The sequence below is a fragment of the Manis javanica genome, chromosome 1 (genome assembly GCF_040802235.1).
Source record: "Manis javanica isolate MJ-LG chromosome 1, MJ_LKY, whole genome shotgun sequence".
Lineage (NCBI taxonomy): Eukaryota > Metazoa > Chordata > Mammalia > Pholidota > Manidae > Manis > Manis javanica.
In genome coordinates, this window is record NC_133156.1 from 76,310,406 (window position 1) to 76,329,853 (window position 19,448).

Genomic DNA, 19,448 nt, shown 5'->3' on the forward strand with positions numbered 1-19,448 from the left:
ATTAATATGAAAGCACAAAGACAGCTAGTCAGAAAATTCTAAACTGAAGAAAGTTTTTATATAAATCATTATAGTTCACAATTTTTCTTACTAAGGATTGAGTAAAGTGTTTCATTAGGGAGATAGACAATATTCAAGTAATGGCAGGAATGTATAATTGAGTCTTGATTTGGTGTTTCATAAATTCAGTTTAAGCCAAATATATTAAGGTTTTAATCCATTTTCTTTCATGGGTTACTATTTTTTCTTCTGAAGACTTTCTCAGAAATTTTATACTCACTGCAGTTTTTCTTATATGATGGATAAAGTTTCCAAAGACAGTCGCTGTGCACCACGGTGTGTATATTAGTTTACCTTTGAGTCTGTGAGTGAGGAATTTTACAAGTTTGCAGAAGTATGCTCTGACAAAGCACTGTCTCCAAACAATTGAATGGTGTTAAGTCTGAAAACGGAGAGGCAGTTAACACATTAGGGTTTGTAATGTCAAGATAGCATAAAAATGATAAAATTATGAAACCTGAAAACACATTTGCTGTTACTAACTGAATTCTTTAAAATGCAAAGATTCTACAGATCTGTATAGTCTATTGATTTATAAGATTTTATAAGGTATTATGTATTATTAATTTTACTAATGTAAAGTCATTCTTATATATAAGGAAATATCAAGAAGCTTCATAATTTTATTATTAAACTTGGTTTAATACATTCGAGTTTTTTAGAATTACTCCCCACTAAAGAAATTCTATAGGGGCTTGTCTTTCTATTCTGAAAGCTTCTGTTTTACTCTTGCTAATCATGATAGCTTCATCATATCATTAGCTAATACTTCAAGGCATAGCACACACTTAGGAGTTCATTGTTAGAGTAGGTGTAAATGTCTATTGCAAATACTGTTCTTGATAATTTGGGAATATTTTGGCTGATTCTTGTTAGATCTGATTATGCCACCATTGGTTTATCAATCAGAATGAGGCTGACATGGAAGCTCAGCCCGAAGTGTCAGCTCTGCCCATTCTTGTTTATCATTCTGTTCACTTGTGCTTGTTCAATTAGCATTATCTTCAATCCACAGTTTCTTTACTAGGATCTTTGAAAGCCACTTGTCCATTTTGTGAGGATTAGTTCAGTTAAAAACTAGATTATATAATCCATAAATCCACTTAGCAGGGCATATATTAACTGCAATCCAGTGAGACAAGTTAGCAAGTAAGGTGACCACCCACTCCTCCCTCAAAATACTTGCAGGCCATATGTGACCCCATGTATGGGCCATCTGTGTTAGTGCATATAGTAAATATGTATACAGCTTGATTCCTGTACTATTTTTAAATTAAAAACAAAACAAAACAAATAATTCTAACATTTACTTCCTGTGCCCCAGTGTCCTTACATGTATACGCACATATGCAATCTTAAGACTTTCATCTGGGAGGAATATGACTGGTCACTGGCTCAAGCATGGCAGATGGAAAGGCAGGGGAGAAAAAAAGGTCATAAGAACACTGTTTCTCCTTGAACTCTATGGGGAAAATGCCACTAAATTAATATGATATATTCCTTTCATGTAGCTAAATGAATGCATGTCATTTTATTTAAGTGCAAGGAACTTCAAACTTTGATATGGACATAAGGAAACGTGGTTCAGTTTCCTGCCATCACTTAATGTTTCTGAGTCTCAACTTCCCTGTTTGTGGAATGAGAGAAAGTAATCTGAAATCTTCAGTTTTGAATCTTCTGTTGATTTATTGATGAGTTGGCTTCAGTGTAGATACAAGTTTTTAGATTTTCTAATATAAAACTAAACATATGTGATAATAAAACTATACATTATATTTATGTAGCACTCCCAACTTTTCCAAGCCCTTTTTCATTTATTATTCCTGTGTTCTTACACCGCTATGCAAAGAGAAGTCACGGTTCTTTTAAATTTCCACTTGATAAATGAAGAAAGCTGATGTACAAAAACCTCAAGTGACTTGTTTAATATTACAATACTAATGAATAATTGAGCTTTATTAAAACTTCAGTGTTCTGAACCTCTGGCCATAGACTATGAAGCCAAATAACTTCATACAAAGCAGACACTGAGTCTGTGGTAATTATGGAAAGAAGGATGTGAGAAGCTAGAAGGCTTGGAAGGGACTGAATTCCCCAAAATAGGCCTGACACATAGGGCACTTAATTGTTAATGAATGAATGAATGAGTGAAATGAGTGTTGGAAAGAAATCAAAACACTTTCTAGGGAGACTACATAGAAGTGGTAGAATGAGCACATTCATGCTAGTCCTGGTTCTGCTCTGTCACCATGGGTAAAATGTTGCCCTCTGAACCTCTATCTCCTTGTCCGTAGGTATTTTAAAACACTTAGAGAACAACTGTATTCCAAGTGCCATGCTAGGTGCCTGCCCTTGAGGCATCTCAGGATATCAACAAAGACAATTGCAGGTTATTTCAATGAGAATTCATAAAAATCAGCCAAACAGAGTTGGTAAACACATCATCTCAGGCTAACGGGTTGCCTTATCCAAACATGAAGTAGCAGGTGAGCCCTAGCATGAATGGTGGGAGGAGAATTTGAAGCTGTCCAGCATAATTTGAATAGTGAGAATCAGCAGGTGAAGCACAGCTGATGGCAGGTCATGGAGGGCACTGTTGCCTTGTCAAGGATATTTCATAGGTGGTGGGAAGTCAGGGGAGGGACGTGGTCAGGTTTGTGTTTTACACGTCCGTAACTGAGGGGATTAAATCATATCAGTGGTTTTTTGCCTTATTCCAGGTTCCCTAAGAAATAGAGCTTGAGGCAATGATTAAGTGCTGATCCTTTTTTAGGAGGTACAATCCCAGGAACTGAGAGTGAGAGAGAAAGAACACAGGGCAGGGAAGACTGAGGTGATGCCCTACTGGGCCGGCCATTGTGTCCTGTGTTTTGGAGACACAGCTGGATGCTCAGGAAGTGCACCCACTTGGCCACATGTGGACAGGCAATATGGAGAATCATGCTTTGGAAAGGTTGGGGAGGGGGAGGAAGGTGCAGGGGGCTATCTTCCATTGATCTAAGTTCACTGTACAAGGAGACAACTTCTGCAGCGCTTCATCCAGCTTCATTCAACTTCTTTGGCAGTTGATCATGGAGTCAGATCCCAGTGTGGCCTTTCACCCAATTGCACCAGTGGCCTTAGAAGCCAGAAACTTGGGGCATGTGGCCATTAGGGCTAGATGCAGAGGACCAGCCAAGGCAAGTGCCCAACCCATCTGGGCAAGTGCAAGTTCAGCCAGTCCAAAGTGTAAGACCCAGACGGACCCAAGCCCAGTGGCCTGGTCATGGTTGTGGGATGAAGAGCAGCCCCTTGGGAAGGCACAGCTAAAGTTGAAGCAGAGGCAAAGCAGGCAGCTGAGGACCCAGGAGGCCATGGCTCCAGGGGAATCTAACGGGGTGATGAGGTGTGCCTGGTAAGTTTTCAAAGCATACATGTGGAACGTTGATATAAAACAGATGTGAGAGGAGCTGTTCTTTGAAACAAAGATAGTCCACACTACTTTTTCTTTTATCCTCCCCACTCCGTGGTGACCTTTGAGACATCTCCTAGTGCTCCGTGGATGACCATTTGACATTACCCTAGATTATCTGCTTTCTAGCACCAACATCCAGACTTTATTTTGGCGGGGGGAGGTAATACATCAGAGGAATGTTTCATTGCCTGCAAGATAAACTTGTTCTCCTAGTATTCTTGCTTGTGAAATTGCCAAGAAAGGGAGATGTAAACAAAAGTGAGCATGGATAGAATTATAACAAATCATGGATTTTGGGGTCTTGAGTATTTACTCACCTAGTTCAATTACCTCATATCATAGATGAGAAAACTAGAATTGAAGAGCATATGTTGGCTTAGATGAGGTCATACAGTTAGTTAATGACAAATGGAGGGCAAGAACCAAGGGAATCTGACTCCTAGGCCTGGCTCTTTTTCCTGTGTACGTACCTGTGTACACATTTTGGAGTTCATGAATTTGCTTCAATATTTTAAAAATTTTACATTTTCCTTTTGATAACAATATAAAACCATTAATTTATGCCTATTCTGAACCATCTGGATGACCACCTAGTACTTCTGAATCCTAACTACAGTGAACCTGTCCTTTGTTCAGGACGTAACAGTTCAGGTGGCTCTGCGTTGGACGGCCGTTAACAGAGCACCACAGACTGGGTAGCTTATAAACAACAGAAATTTATTTCTCACATTTCTGAGGTTGGGAAGTTGAAGATTAAGGTGCCAGCAGATTCAATGTCTGGTTACCCAGTTTAGAGACTGCTGCTTTTCTGTATCTTCTCATGGCAGAAGGGGTGAGGGAAATCTCCGTAGCCTCTTTATGGGGGCACTAATCCCATTCCTGAGGACTCCACTTTCAGATCTAATCACCTCCAATACCTCTTAATACCATCACATTGGTCATTAGGTTTCAACATATGAATTTCAAGGGCACACACACATTCAAACTATAGAACTGGCCTATAGCCATTAGTACTGAATTCACTTTGCAATAGACTGTGTTGCAAGAGTTCCATCCTTGTACATATTTATTCAAAATAACAAAGGGGTAGCAAAGGCTTTTTCTCCAAATTCCAGAAATAATTTGGTTTGATACCCATTTAATTCAGGTATCAATGATGCTGTGATGTTAATTCTGTCCTCAGGCTAACAAGATGATTTTGCTTAGTTATCAAGTGACATTTCATTTAAAATGGCGTTTGAGGATTACTTCTGAGCAGTTTTTAGATGAATAGGACATCTGAATAACCTCTACTAACAAAAAAGAACCTTGAAATCATTAATACACTCTCATCTGATATATTTGTATAAATAGGCATTTTCTACATTAGAATTAGTAAAATCAAAATTCTGAAACATTAAATATAAGACAGGACCTCAGACTATTTCAACATGTAGACCTAATATTAAAAATTTAGTTGCAGCAGAGAAGCATAACCCCTTCCTATAACTGTATAATGTCAATTTGAATTGTTTTAGCTTCATAGTTCTTTAAATTCAATTTGTTTATTTTTCTTAGAGTTGGGAAAGGTGAGCAGTAATTTATAGCATTCTTCCCTAGTTTATATATATTTTAGAAGCACAAAAATAATGACACAATTCCATGCTTGAAAACTGAGATAATTGTTTTCTGTTAAAAACAAGTCCAGATATTGCCCAATGTAAGAACCACAGCATACAGTAAATACTTTCTCCTAAGTTGCACAATCACTTAATGACAGGATGGTTCTTAGAATCCAGAGTTCAAAGTTCAGGTCCTGGATCTGCTAATAACTAACTGTATATCTCCATTACATCATGTAAAGTCTCTGGCCCTCAGTTTTCTCATTGGTAAATTAAGGAGAGTACAATCCTTGTGCCTCATGGAAAGAGGTACAGAAGTGAGTGAAACAGGCCAGCTGTAAATAATCAACAGTACTGGGAACTTAAGTCAGAGGACATTTGCTCTGTCTTTAAATTTCTTTTAATTCAAAACTTTCTTTTAGCACTACAAGCAAAAACAACAAATACATGGGTCAGATTTGATCTGAAAGTTGCCAATTTGCAATTCCTGGGCCAGAGCATCTTTCCCAACTCTAAACCATTAAATGCAATAACTCGACTGTAACTGAGAAGTAGGCTAGCATCTAAATGACCCAAGTGAAATGCTAATAGGCACAGAAGGAAATCCTCTAGAAGGCTTCACTGTGTTCTAGTGTTTTAAGAATGATGCAGAGTCATACCAAAAAAAATAAGGCAAGGACAGGACTGGGAAATGGATGATCAAAGTGAGGGAAAGCCCCTTCTTGGTCCCAACTTTATCCAACCAAACGTCCTATCTGCACTGTAATCCCTGTTCAGTTCTCAGGATCAGACCCCAAACGAGTCCAACGATTCATTCACATGCACGGAACTACAGGCTAGGCGCTGAGCCAGATGCTGGAAAGATCTGTAGAGAATCGTATTCATGTTTTTCCTTTTTATTAGAGAATACATGTGGTTGTTTGTTTTTTCATTATTATATTTTTTTAAGCTCTCAATTTGTTCCAGGTGTTACTGATGAGAATTTAATTCCAATTAAAGTTAGAAGATGAGATAAGACGTTTGATATATTTTTTTCATCTTTTAGAGTCTAAGGAGACAGCCTGAGAATACCTTGAAATGGATGTCGTGTTCACAGAAACAGCGAGGTCATTGGATACACATTCTAACTGTAGGGAAATGTTTCCCAGACTTGGTACAGGCTCTGCCTTCCTGCTCTCTCAGTAGTTAGCACTTAGCACACACAGACTTTCTGTCACTGACCAGGGCTTTTCTGAAGGCTTTCTCATTTCTTGCATCTATTACTCTTCCTCCCAATTTTCTAGTCCCAGCCATCTCTCATGTCATTTTTAGTAGGCAAAAATAAAAGGAAAATGTCAGACTTTGGTTCAATGTCTATAATCATTCACACTAAAGAGATGTTTGAATCCAACTATAAGCTTTGAGGCCCTGAGTGAAGAATAAGAAGGAATTAACGTTTAATCTATTCCTGATTGCTGACCACCCTACTTATAATGTGTTACATGTTTATTCTTGTAATGGACTGTTTCCTGTTTTACTTGTATCTTCCCTTTTCTCTCAGTTTATTGTCCTTGCAGTCACTGCAGTATCTTTCTCTTCCAAGCCAGTTGACATTTTTATGAAAAGAACTTGCAAGATGTTAAGCTTTGAGGGGCAAATAGAGTGTGGGCTGCCGATTCATGAAACCTGTCTTAAGACAACTGTCTTATATAACATTCAAGCTATCATGTTTCAGAGGATTTGTTTGTTTTTTATTTAAACGTTTGCATTGTCCAATGAGTAAGTTAGCATGGTTTTAAAAATGTAGAACTATGACATCACCGTAGTATGTATTCTAGTCACTGCTTAATAACATTTATAAATGGGTAAAAAATACCCACTCTTTTAAAAGTGACATAAAAATTCAGACTCTTGGTCCTTTGCCTCTCCAGACAGCTCATGTAAGGTTTCCGTAAGCAAAGCATTACTGACCAAGGCCATTTAGGGACTGGAAGCCCTGCCAGTTTACAAATATGGTGACAGTGGGTAGTAATCGAAGTCAAATCAGATAAGCATGGTTTTTGTACCTTACAGGAAATAAGCAATTAGACACTAAAATAATCAGGTTCTGAATTTTATGAGGAAAGTTAGCTGATATGAAAGACAAATTCTTCCAGTGGTTCAAATAGTACTTCTATTGACATAGTTTTCACATTGTTCTGAACAGTCTGTACTTCCACTATTTGATGTGGCAAATAAAAAAAAAAAAAGCCACTTGCTAATTCAGTCCATTTGTATCTAGGTGCCAGGTCGACCTGTCAGCCCTCAGTAGGGAACAGACGCACAAGTTGGAGTTACAGCTGGAAGAAGGTGAGGGACACCTGGTACTGCTGGTTACCCTGACAGCATCGGCCACAGTCAGTATTTCTGACTTCTCTGTCAACTCCCTGGAGGACCAGAAAGAACGGGAGAAAATATTGAGGAGATATGTACGTATGTAACCCTTTTCCTTTGGGGTCATGTGTCACCATGAGGTTGCGAATAATTTACCTGGAGTGACAGAAGTACATCTGAAAACCTAAAAATGAATCAGCAAAAGCAAAATGCAAATGCCATGCATATCTTTGCCGAAGCTCTTGTGATACCCACTGATGTCTAGATACCTGCTCTTCTCCTCCAGCACAAATTCTAGGTTCTAGATTCTCCTCAGTGATTTTATCATATAGCAAAATTATCATGTAGAGAAACTTCCTCTAAAGGAAAGGCAAGTTTACCACAACATTACTTTAAAATTAATTCACTAACTCTTTGTAATTGCAATTTAGATTTGTCTTTCCAAGTTTGAAATGGAATTAATGGCACTTATATTAATTAGTAGCTTAGTAACTAGAGGGTATGTATAGAAGTAATTTTTATTTTTAACTGCTTAGTAAAGCCTCACTTCATTCCTTGAAATTATTTTAAATGAATGTGAAATATAATTAACAGGAAGCCTCCTTACCTTTGGATCAAATGTACAGTGAAAGGTGGAATAGTGAGTCACTAAAATAACTATCCTCCTCAAATTCTACCAAACCAAAATTCACAATCAAATCTACCTATTTCCCAGCATCCTCACACAATGTATTGCCCATCATGTATTTTCTTGAATCAACAGAGAGGGGAGCTCTTACTCCACCATTCTTTCGCAATGGAGGCTTGAAAAGTGAATGCCACAGTAGCCGTGAAGCTGGGAAAAAAGCTTTTCCACTTAAAATTACAAAGCTTGCATTGTACAAGGCTGCCAGGTGTTTAGAAGGCTCCTCTAGACACTCAGCCATGAAACCAGGCTCTGAGTAACAAAGAACTGCTTCATTTTTTTCTTTTTTTTTAGATTTTAAAATATTCCTATTTGCTGACTGACATCCTTCCAATAACTGAATTTAATAAAGATGTACCTTATCAGGCTGTGCAGATAACATGAAGTGCTGGTACTAATGCTCTACAATATTCTTCAAACAGATTAGCAGGATGTGCGCTTCAGCAAATTTATTCTGGCTATCTCCACTGCATCAGCTGTCTGCTAATGCTTGAACAACTCACCCACCAATGGCGTTATCATAAACAGTTTAATAGAGGTGACTTCGCAAGGCTAAATAGTATATATTTTTAAGCCACCTAAGAGCCTAAGTATTGTGTAGCATCTTTTAATATGTAACTGCAATTATGAGAACTCTTTCACATTTTGGTCCCCACCAAAACTTATTCTCCTGTTACCAGGAGTGAGCCTCAGGAATTGAAACAATTTTAAAGGAATTAATTGGTGTATTAATATAAAAATTATCCTGGGTATTATAACACTGTATTGAATGGATTAATATTTGATGGTATCCCGTATATAAGAATGATCCTGCAGGCTAGGTAATTAGAAATAATCTAACTACTTTATTGATTTTTTTTCTTTTTTCTTTTTGCTGGATGGGCTTCCTTAAATTGGCCATTTCCAGTCAGAACTTGAATATTTGTTTCTATATCTTCTTTCAAATGTTAGTTATGTAGATACTGCAGCCAATTCTCAGATTATGTTCTGCTCAATATATTAAAAAGTGAGCCATGTTTAAATATACTTTTTTTTTAGCCTTTAATTTCAAGCATAGGCCTGTATTCCCCTCTAGAGATACACTTGCAGAGAAGCTAGTCTTTGTGATATAGCATGTGGCACGTGTTATAATTGCTCATGGCAGTACAAGGACAAAGGCCTAATATTTAGGGTTTTAGTGCATTTCCTGTTTATTATACAGATTATGAAATGAATGAATGCAGTATCATGTCTGAAATGTGACTTGTTTTGAAGAAACATAGGAGGTTATTCTGAGAATTATTTATGTTTTTCTGTGAGAACATGTGTACTTTTAAAGTTTAAGTTAAACTTAAGAATTTGACTTGACACTGGTTGTGTGAGGAAGGTGAATGAATTGGCCCCTCTCATATGAAACAGCTCTGAAAAGGCTGTCCACTGCTGTCAGTCAGCTGTGCATTGCGAAGCATTTAAGCCCCACAAATTAAATAGACATTACTGTGTGAGCCATTATTTGATCACCACAATTGGAAAAGATGGCTAATTCCATTTTTCTTTCTTTTTTTTTCTTCTTTTGGGTGGGGCAGGAGGGTAAGTAGGGAAGGTCAATAGGGGGTGAGTAGTAATGGGTAGTAGACCAAGAGTGATTGTATGACCTTTTCAGAACGGGTATGCTGAACCCTTGCTCTCCCTTGTCACAGTTTAAAAACCAGAGGAGCTAGTTTAGAGAAGAAGTTGTTAGCATTCCATTTTTATTATGACATTTCACAGTCATCTGATTTAATGTCCCTTGACCGGATTGTCCACCATGAGGCGATGGGCTTGAAATGTTATTTAGAGCATTGATAAAAGGTGAGCGGTTCTAAGATGACAGCGAGTCATAAGGCTGGTGGTGTGACATTAATTTTCTCCATAACAGAGATGGAATAAGACGTCACGGTGACAAGCTGTCAATCAGCTCTGGCCCCTCAGAGCATCTCGATGCCATAGGATGGGGTATTGCCTCTCCCGTAATAGAGCTGAACTGAGATGCTCCCCCTGACAGCTGCTGCAGCCATAGAGAAAATATATTATACAGCCTTTCATTAAAAAAATAAAGAGGACTCCTCTCCAGAGCATTTCAATCTTTTCCCATCTATTGAGGGCTGAAAGGATTCACAGCAAATCATAGATTCTTCTGCTATGGAAATTTCTGTCTTCAGAAGCCATCCAGGTTTAGAGGCCTTCTAAAATAACCATAAATAACAAGTCACGAGTACCTCTTGATGAAGCATTACTTCAAGATATATTTTTAAACTGATATATTTAAGTTTTTCACATTTTTTGGAGTTCTTATTATAATCAATATGTCACTGGTCTAAACAGTTGAAACTTGCAATAAATTACTGAGTGTCAGTTGACTCGAGGAAATGAAACCTTCAAACAATAATTACCCCTCCAAATGGGAAGCAGAACATTGGAGCGGAAGTGCCAGAGCTATGTCTGTGCAATGAGATTACCAGTATGAAATGATTCTCAGACTGAGAACTGACGATACTTGTTTTAGTCACAATGAAACTTGGTTTAAATTGCTCCTGAAAATTAAAGGATAGGAACCTTGTGATAAAAGTCTTCCTTATTGGGCTAGGAGACGTGCCTGGTTTATAATACTCCGTGAGCTCTGAGATAAGCAATTTCCCAAACCTGATCATACCAACATGCCTACAAACCTCTGAATTCTAAACTGTGATCTAAAGTTCCCCCAGTTAAACCCTTAACTCACAGGAATCAGAAAAGAGGAAGAAGTGCATTTTTACTGAACACTGTCACGTAGGTTGTTGAACCAGACTTTTGGAGATAAACAACTGTTTAGAAGCAACAAAAGATTAAGTGCTAATCCTTGTGCTAAATACTATTTTTCAACAGTTAGGCTATGAGGGTACACAAATATCTGTATTTTCTCCTGTCAGTGTACCAAGGTCATAGCTTCAGTGTAAACAGTGACTAGTCATATGGGACTGATAAAGTTAGTAACACCATAAGCTTTTACTTGTCAGAATTCTCACCCTCCTAATACAGGATGGAAATGTTCTTTATTTCAGTAACATTTTAATAGATAACTTTATTATGCAAAACTATGTTATGCTCCTCATCTTAAAAACATTTATAGATTAGCTAAGGAAAAACGTTTGATTTACAGAGTAGAAATGCTGATCTTGTCATAAGAAAAATGTTATAAAGTATAAATAAACAAATGCATATCAATGTTCTATTTACTTTCTAAGTATTTATGCCCATTTATTAGAGTTCTGAATTATTGTATTGGTGTCTCTCTTTTAATTCCTCAGGTATTGGAAGACTACCATTATTAATTACTACTATTAATTTGTGAAAATAGATAGGTTTATCATTTGGATATGATTCTTCTATCAAAATTTCTACATTTCTAATTGTACTACAATGGCAAATACAATTACAAATTCAAGAAAAATTACTCATCACTTTTGAAATTATTTTTAGCAGTCAATTTGATTTCTTTTAGATTATGTATGTCATTTACCTAAAAGATTTACAGAATTATATAAGTCTTTTGAATGAAATATTACAAAATAGTCTTTCAATAATTTAACCCTTATCTAGCACAGGCAATTTTTCAAAATTCACCAAGAAGGAAATAATAGGAAGAATAATAAATTAATTTAATGTTGACTTGCTTACTCCCCAAATCTGAAGTGTGTTACATAGCCAACAATTTAATATTCAATATTAAGAACAATTAATCTCCAAACCATCATTTCCTGAGATGAAATATTTCCTTATTTATCAATGAAGATTTCTTGAAGTGCTTTGGTAAAGGCGATCAAAGGAACAAAGTACACATATCCTAGTCTGTAACTGATTGTTCACCATCTACTGATAATTATTTATGGGGAAGAAATGTGGGGGTTTTTGATCCTTCAGAACTACTTACAGAGCAATAACTATGTGAATATGCATGTGTGTGTGTGGGTGTACGCTTTCATGATGGTGGGACAGTAATTTGTATTGAAGAAACACAAATATTCCTTTGAATCACTTAAGAAGCACCCGAGATCAACCATAAAACTGAAGTGTTTTCTCAGCATGCTGTCTGAGACCCGTAGGACCTTTCTTTCCTAACACTGATGTTGGGGGTCTTTCAGAGTCCACTGCGGATATTTCACAACCTGAAAGATGTGGGATTTCTCCAGGTGAAAGTAATCAGAGCAGAAGGATTAATGGCTGCTGATGTCACAGGTAGGAAATCATGCAGTTCTCCTGTTGTGTTTATGTATCAAGCAGTGTGCGAGGCCTCAGACCTTCTGTAATGACTGCGCTCTTTATTTCACCTGTATCGTCAAAGTAAATAATAGAAGCACAAAGTTTCAGGTTTCATCTTACAAAGATTTGCCAACCACCTGACTTTTATACTGTCTCTGCTTTTTAAAAGAAGGGTGTTATATTAAAAATACATAATAAAATGTAAAATAACTTGAATTGTTGCCTTCTCCAAGGTTCAATCAACATAGCAGGAATATTTCTTCTAGGTTTTTGTCTTTTTGGCATTTCGGAGTAATGCTGTATCTTCTCTCAGACAGAATCAACTTATCTCAGAGGATATCATAGCATCAACACTTACAATGCAAATGTGCATGAAATCTGCTGCATAGTTCACTGAAAAGTTCAAATGCGTAATACTCAGTTATTTGGTATGAACCTCTAGTGTTTGGGATGCTGACCCAATTGCTTAGTTGTCCAAATCTCTTAGACTCCAAAGGTAATTCTGGGTATAAACTAAATATCTACAGTGTTCTAAACATTTTTTGACCAAGAAACAGGCCTGTGAAAATACCAAAATTGGTCTTGTCTCTTCAAGCTCCCTAATTTGGATATTGCTGTTTCTATGACATGTTAATTAATTGGCCAATAGTAATTATTTCATCAATTTTCCAAATGAAATATTGTTTTGAATTTGTAACTATGTGATCATTCACTTATTATTTAATTGCATAGGATTTGGAAGATGTTTATACTGTCCCTTAAATTGTCCATCTCAAATGGATAATAAATAAGACTGACTTGACCAATTTTTGCATCATCCTTACTGCTTTTGAAAGAATACACTTATTATTTGTGGAAATATACTTACCATGGTGAATGTTGAGCAAGATGACCCTTAAAAGGTAGCTTATTTGAAGGAGAAAAATGCACTTTTCTACATGAATGCCAGTGCCTTTCTTTAATTCATGGAACAAAATCAAAACCAAATTAGAAGATTACATACCTTCCAACTAAAAGAGCAGATGTCTGCTCCAAAATGGCAATATTTAAAAAAAAATTAGTATTCTCATAGAATCAAATGACTATTGTGATTAAAATTAAAATGTTGAGAGTTTATACTTTCTTTAAAGTAGTAATTATCAACTCATTTGTAACCAGGAAGATAATAACAACTGTCAAATATTCTTTCAAAATAGGCATACCTGAAAGGAGTGAGGGAGACAGGGTAGTTTGTAATCTTTTTTGCATATAGGCTGACTTGGCTTCTTGTACTAAACAATTAGTGAATGTTAAGTTTATTCATTTTATTTTTTATTTCTGGCATGGTTATAATCAAATTAATCTGGGCACAATGATTTCTTTTTTTTTGTTGTTATGCTGCATTTATTATTGGAACCAATAGTTAGCATTGAATGAATGACTTGAGTAGCTGCTGTTTTTTGTTCACTTTGGACATTAACTTAAAGACTGGAATAGGAGCACAGTATTACTTTTATACTACAGAGGTTGTGGCTAGCCTCTGATTCCCGGCAGCAGATGGATTCAGAACTTCATGGTAGTAACGTTCACCATCATGGAAGCACCTCCACTTTTCTTAGGGATTTTCTGTAAGAGAAGGGGGCCACCCAGTGTTAGGCTGAAAACATCTGAAGTTTGGGAGAAAAACCTAAAGTAATCAGTATCCCAGGGGGTATCTAAGTGCTACAAACTATCACTGGACAACCATAGTAGGCATAATAATTTCTTATACAAGAATTCACATCCAATTTACCTCAAAAGCTTAGATACCTGCCCATTATACAAGTTGAATGCAATTATGTAAGTTTGTTTCTCTTGGAGAGAAGCTGTCATTGCTTTTAAAGCTTCATGAATATGCAAACTATGTTAACCCAGTTGGCCTGTATGCCATTATGGACGTTAAAGAACGTGTTCTTTCAAAGCTTGAAAAAATGTATTTCTTTCCTAATGGCTCTATGTAAATTAATGTGAGTAACAATAGCCTTTTCCCTAGGGATTCCATGAGACATAATTTTGATCTGATAAAATGAACTTTAATTTGAGGAATACTAAATAACAGAATCTCCATTTTTTTCCCTCCAGTTTTAGGGATATAAATCTGATGATTCCTCATTCCACACTGACTTTATAATCTAATGTGCTCTGAATTGAATAAGAGAGATGTTGAACTATTCGGGGGCAAGAGGATAATTCAGCCTTTGACCTTGCTCACTCGTGGACCTTTGTGGTCTCTATGACATTTGTGATGGTGGCAGAAACTGAGGACCATATATTTAAGTCAGAAATGTCTGAATGTACTACCAATTTTTAAAGTAATCTTTACTTCTGGAAAGGATGTTTATATGTATACTGATCCTTCCTGGCCTTTATCATTAAATTAGGGGCACAAATAAGCTCTTTGTATACTTTATCTCTTACTTGTTCAAAGAAGAACTTGAAAAATATGCTGTACATCTCACTGGATAATCATAGTCAGGCTCTGCAAGATATTCAGCAACAGTTTGAAAACAGGGAATTGAGTCCATGGTGCTGTCTTCAAATTCTCGAATTAGCATCCATTTAGGAGTGTGGCAGATAGAGAGGGGAGATTTTAAATCATGATAGCTGTGCTAACTAAGCAAAGAATATTTTCTGACCTATAAATGAGGCTTTTACTATATATAGGATGCTTAGTGGGATTCAGAACACTGTTTTCTTGACAAGTCTAACAAGACAGTCTTATATTTGGCCAATTTTGCTCTGTTTTTAAAATATTTTTAATGATCAGAACATAAAGATAAATGCCATAGTTAAAGCAAAAAATTTTAAATTGTAATATTCCATCATTTAACACAAATAAAGGAAAAAGAGATTCTGTAATCTTCTAAGTAGCCATCAATCTCACGCAGTTACAAAGAATTTTTTCCATTCAAAATGTAAAATTTTTCTTTTGTTACAACACATTCATTGAGAAACATTGTGATACTGTATTAACTCTGTGTGAATAAAGAGCAATTGAGACTCTTTGAATGAGGGAGTACAAAGCACAAATTACTTTTTAATGAAACCCTCAATTCTTTCCCTTTCCACAAAAAGCCTATAGCCTTGTTCAGCTGAACACTTACTACAGTAGGTCACTTCAGTTAAGCCCCTAATAAACTGTTGATAGTCGAGGGTAGTTTTTTTCTTCAGCCTCAATAGCCCAGTGTTGGACAGTGCACTTCAAATCATTAAGGTTAATACAGATTTAAAAAAGAGATTAACTCTGGTGGTTAAGGCCTCAATTTACAACTCCCACACATACACATGCATTGAGCAAAAGGCACAAGAGTGGATTGAAATTTCAGTCAAATTCTGGGCAGCCTTTCACAGCCTGAGAAAGTGGCACTCCGGTTTTCAGAGTTGGTCAGCTAAATTCTTCACGAGGGAAAAAGTTTGATCAACTGGAAAATACTGCACAGTACAACTTAACTTACCTCTCAGCTAACCAGTGAAAAGGTTAACGTCTCTCTGTACCATCAAAGCAAAACCTAGCAACTGTCTGGCCCGGTGTTCGCTGGCAAAGATTCTACAGCTAAATCAAGTATTTCTTAAAATGGGACAGATTGTAAGGATAGAAAGACCAAAGGAGAGAAATACTTTTTTTTTTTGGTGGTGGGAAGCAGTTCCTGTTGGAATTTGTCTTTTCTAGCTTCTAATTATTCTTTTCCTTGAGCAGGGCCTAATTTCTGCTTTCAGTAGAACATTTAAAGTCTCCTATACTGAGTGAGGCTTTCTTCGCTGAGTATTTAGACCTGGCCTATTGGTTCTTTCAAGTTCTAAGAGAAGAAAGAGAAAAGGGTCCTTCTCCTCGGCCCCTCCTCTTCCTTTTCCCCAGGGTTGTTTTTCAGAGCTCCTGAGGAAGAGGTCACAGCCTCCCCAGGGATACCAGCCACTTGGTGTCAGAAACAGTGATATGGGAGAACTGTGCGACCTTTTCAAAAGTTGCCCTACCTTTCCACTGTATTAAAAGTATACTAATATAAAACTTCTCCACCCCAGGTGAATAGATCTCTGAAATGTATGCACCATCTCTTTCAAGAGAGGAAACAAAAGAAGGAGAGAGGGAAAAAGGAATGGAGGGAGAGAATTTTACAATTAACATAACCTGTCACAGAAATAGTCCCGTTAAATGAGCATATCTTTTTCTAAAGCAAGGCTATGCATAAAGTCTTGGGACACACCACCCATAGTCTGGAAACCTACTGGTTATTAAGAGAGATGTTTACTACCGCTTTATTTGCATAGACTTTCCCCATGTTTTTCTTTAGGAAAACTGTCTTCATTGTTGAAAAATATTTAAGTAACAAAACAGCAGAAAAAGACATGCTACAGTTTTTTTATCAGCTTCCGTGAGAGTCTTATTATCTTAAGAAATAACAGTTAGCAGCTCAGATTCATTAGCAGAGCTAAATTTAAGCCCCATTTGACAGGCTGCCGAGAAAACATTTTGTTTTGCTGTCTGTGGGCTTTAATTAAGATGTGTTCAATTTCAGTCCTCTTCAGTCTAGCGCCGTCCCCCCTACCCCTCCCAACTTGCTGTGTCACAGACCGGTGATCAGACACTTTTAGATGGTCCGGCCCATGACTTTGACCTTCTGCGCAGTCCAGCGTTCCCTGGGGAACCGTTCAACTCATGAGGTCTGATTTCACACTTCCAGGATGCCTCAGCTCTCTTAACAATGACAGGGAGACAAAGCCCTTTAGAGCAGGCCGCATGGGGACTTGTTTAAATTGGAAACCAGAGAGGAGTCAAGGAACAAGGTTATGGGCTACAGAATAGTGCTTTTAATAAAGAGCTCACAGCTCTGGCTCAGCTCAAAGAGGTCTACCTCTGTACAATTAATTGAGCCATTTATCTGGAGCATCTTAGGCCTCTACTTTCTCACAGAATTGCGTGGTAAATATCAGCTAAGAAGCAAATGAGATATGCATGAAATGAATTTTAACACTTTGATTACTGTGCCTCTAGTCTTCATTAAAAGTAAATTTATTTGTATTTCTGACCTCATTATCAGTTGGCTGCCTGAATTTTTATTGGTTCTTGTGATTTCCAGCATAAGTGTGTCATGAAGGTATATTTTATACAGAGATTTGGATTTATTATTCTTGGTATTTTCCCTGAACATCATGGGTCTATTCAGAGAAAGAAAATGAAAAGGTAGCAGCTATACAGAAAAAGGCAAGTCTGTTCTTTGAAAGTTTTACATACAGTTGGAGAAATGCCAAGCACATATACATACCATAGAGAAGATATTATCCTTAAAAAAAAATTAACTTTTTATGGGTTACTCAAGCAAATTGCATAAGATATGTTCAATTGCTACTCACATGACCCTCAGAATATAATAGCTCTACTTAAAGAAGTAGGTATGTTGCTTCTCTTATAGAATTGTAGCAGTTTGATTTTTTAATAGCATGTGCCTTTAATTGCCATCATAGTTAATACCATTTATAATATTTGATATAAATGCAGCATTAGATTTTATGATCATTATATAAAACCTATGTTGGAAGAAGAGAAAAATATATATCCTTAAACTACATGATTCTACTGAAAATACTAAATATAAAATATAGTGGAAGTCCATATCTGTGAATTATCAAGGGTAAAATAACTTACCAAATAAAAGGGGGCTGTTTGTGGATGTCATTCGTAATTTTTTAACTTTTACTATCTTAAAATCTTAGAATTACATTGCTTGAAACAAAGATACCTAAGCCTTACACAGTATATACTGAAAATTCCCCAAAGTATTCTTTATTCCCATTGTATAACCTAATGTTGTCCCTATTGCTTTCTAATAATTTTGTAGAAGACTCTCAAGCAGATAGTAGATTTTGAGGGAAAAGTTCATGCAATTCATAATGCATCAAAAATATCCAACACCTGTCATTCTTATTATAATATGCCTAGTTTGGAAAACAGTATTATATATATACATGTTAAATGTCGTCCTACTATATAAAATCTCCCTTAAGAATAAGACTAAAATAAAGGTATCATGAGGAAAGAAAACAAATCATTGCTCTTCATTCTTTTATATCACCGTATCTCACATAGAAATAAAAGTTGCTTCCTTTTAGTAATTGCATTTTTTAAAAAACTAAATCATATTCTAATTTTAGAAATGCAAAAGTGTTCTTCTAAAACCAAACAATTCATATCATAATTGTAGAAAGAAGAATTAAAATGATAATTTAATACAAGGGCTGGTGAAGCCTGAGACTGAGCTAGTGTTTTACAGGGACTTGCAGAAATCATGTGTGATTCATATGCAGGTCACAGGATTAGAAGATACTGCTCTGGAAGAATAGGTGGGATGACAAAAGAGATTAATAATTGGGTTTGATATGCTCTAGAGGTGAAAGACTATGGGCTCAGAAAGTGGTGGTCCCACTATCAATGGGAAATGAGGGGAAGAGAAATACTATAAAATAATTAATTGCATTCTGTGGAACTAAGATTACAAAATGATCCTTTGAGTAAAGAAACAGAGAATTGCTGAGTAAAGAAACAGAGAATTGCTGATTTGGCTTGGAGAGTTAACTCCAGGATTTCATTCAGTGCTTAAAGAAATGCTTTCAGATGCTCGGATCATTGTTTAAAATTAAACTATTACATATATTTCATTACATTGTGATATAATTATATAACTAAGCAATGCATTTCCTGGAATGGTGGGTAGAGAAATGCTGCACACAAAAAAGGATCTGATTTAGCTAGGCTTTTGAAAAACAAATCTTCTTGCAGGAATATTTGCATTATATGACAACATGGTTAGATGCGTAAATGACTAAATAGCCAAGCCCAAAGAGAAATAATGGCAAAGGGTTGATGGCAGTGAGGATGCCAAGTGGAGAACCACAGGACCCTGTCCTTGATCTAACCTGTTCAACCTATTTACTAATGACTTTGGGGAGATAATTGACTACTTCCTTATCAAACTTGCTAGGAGGGATAGTTAATTAATTTGATATGAGACCAATATATGTATACAAC

General features: G+C 36.5%; 1 protein-coding gene across 25 annotated transcripts in view; it reads left to right on the forward strand.

The window, feature by feature from the left end:
* MCTP1 (multiple C2 and transmembrane domain containing 1) overlaps window positions 1-19,448 on the forward strand; it is a 514,406-nt gene that overhangs the window by 335,275 nt on the left and 159,683 nt on the right. For all 25 annotated transcript variants that reach the window (XR_012130151.1, XR_012130150.1, XR_012130148.1 and 22 more), the window contains 2 exons: window positions 7,376-7,562; window positions 12,292-12,385. Coding sequence is in view for 22 of the 25 variants with exons in the window: in XM_073233821.1 (XP_073089922.1) it covers window positions 7,376-7,562; window positions 12,292-12,385 (281 nt within the window). In the remaining 3 variants the exon portion in view is untranslated. The remainder of the gene's footprint in view (window positions 1-7,375; window positions 7,563-12,291; window positions 12,386-19,448) is intronic.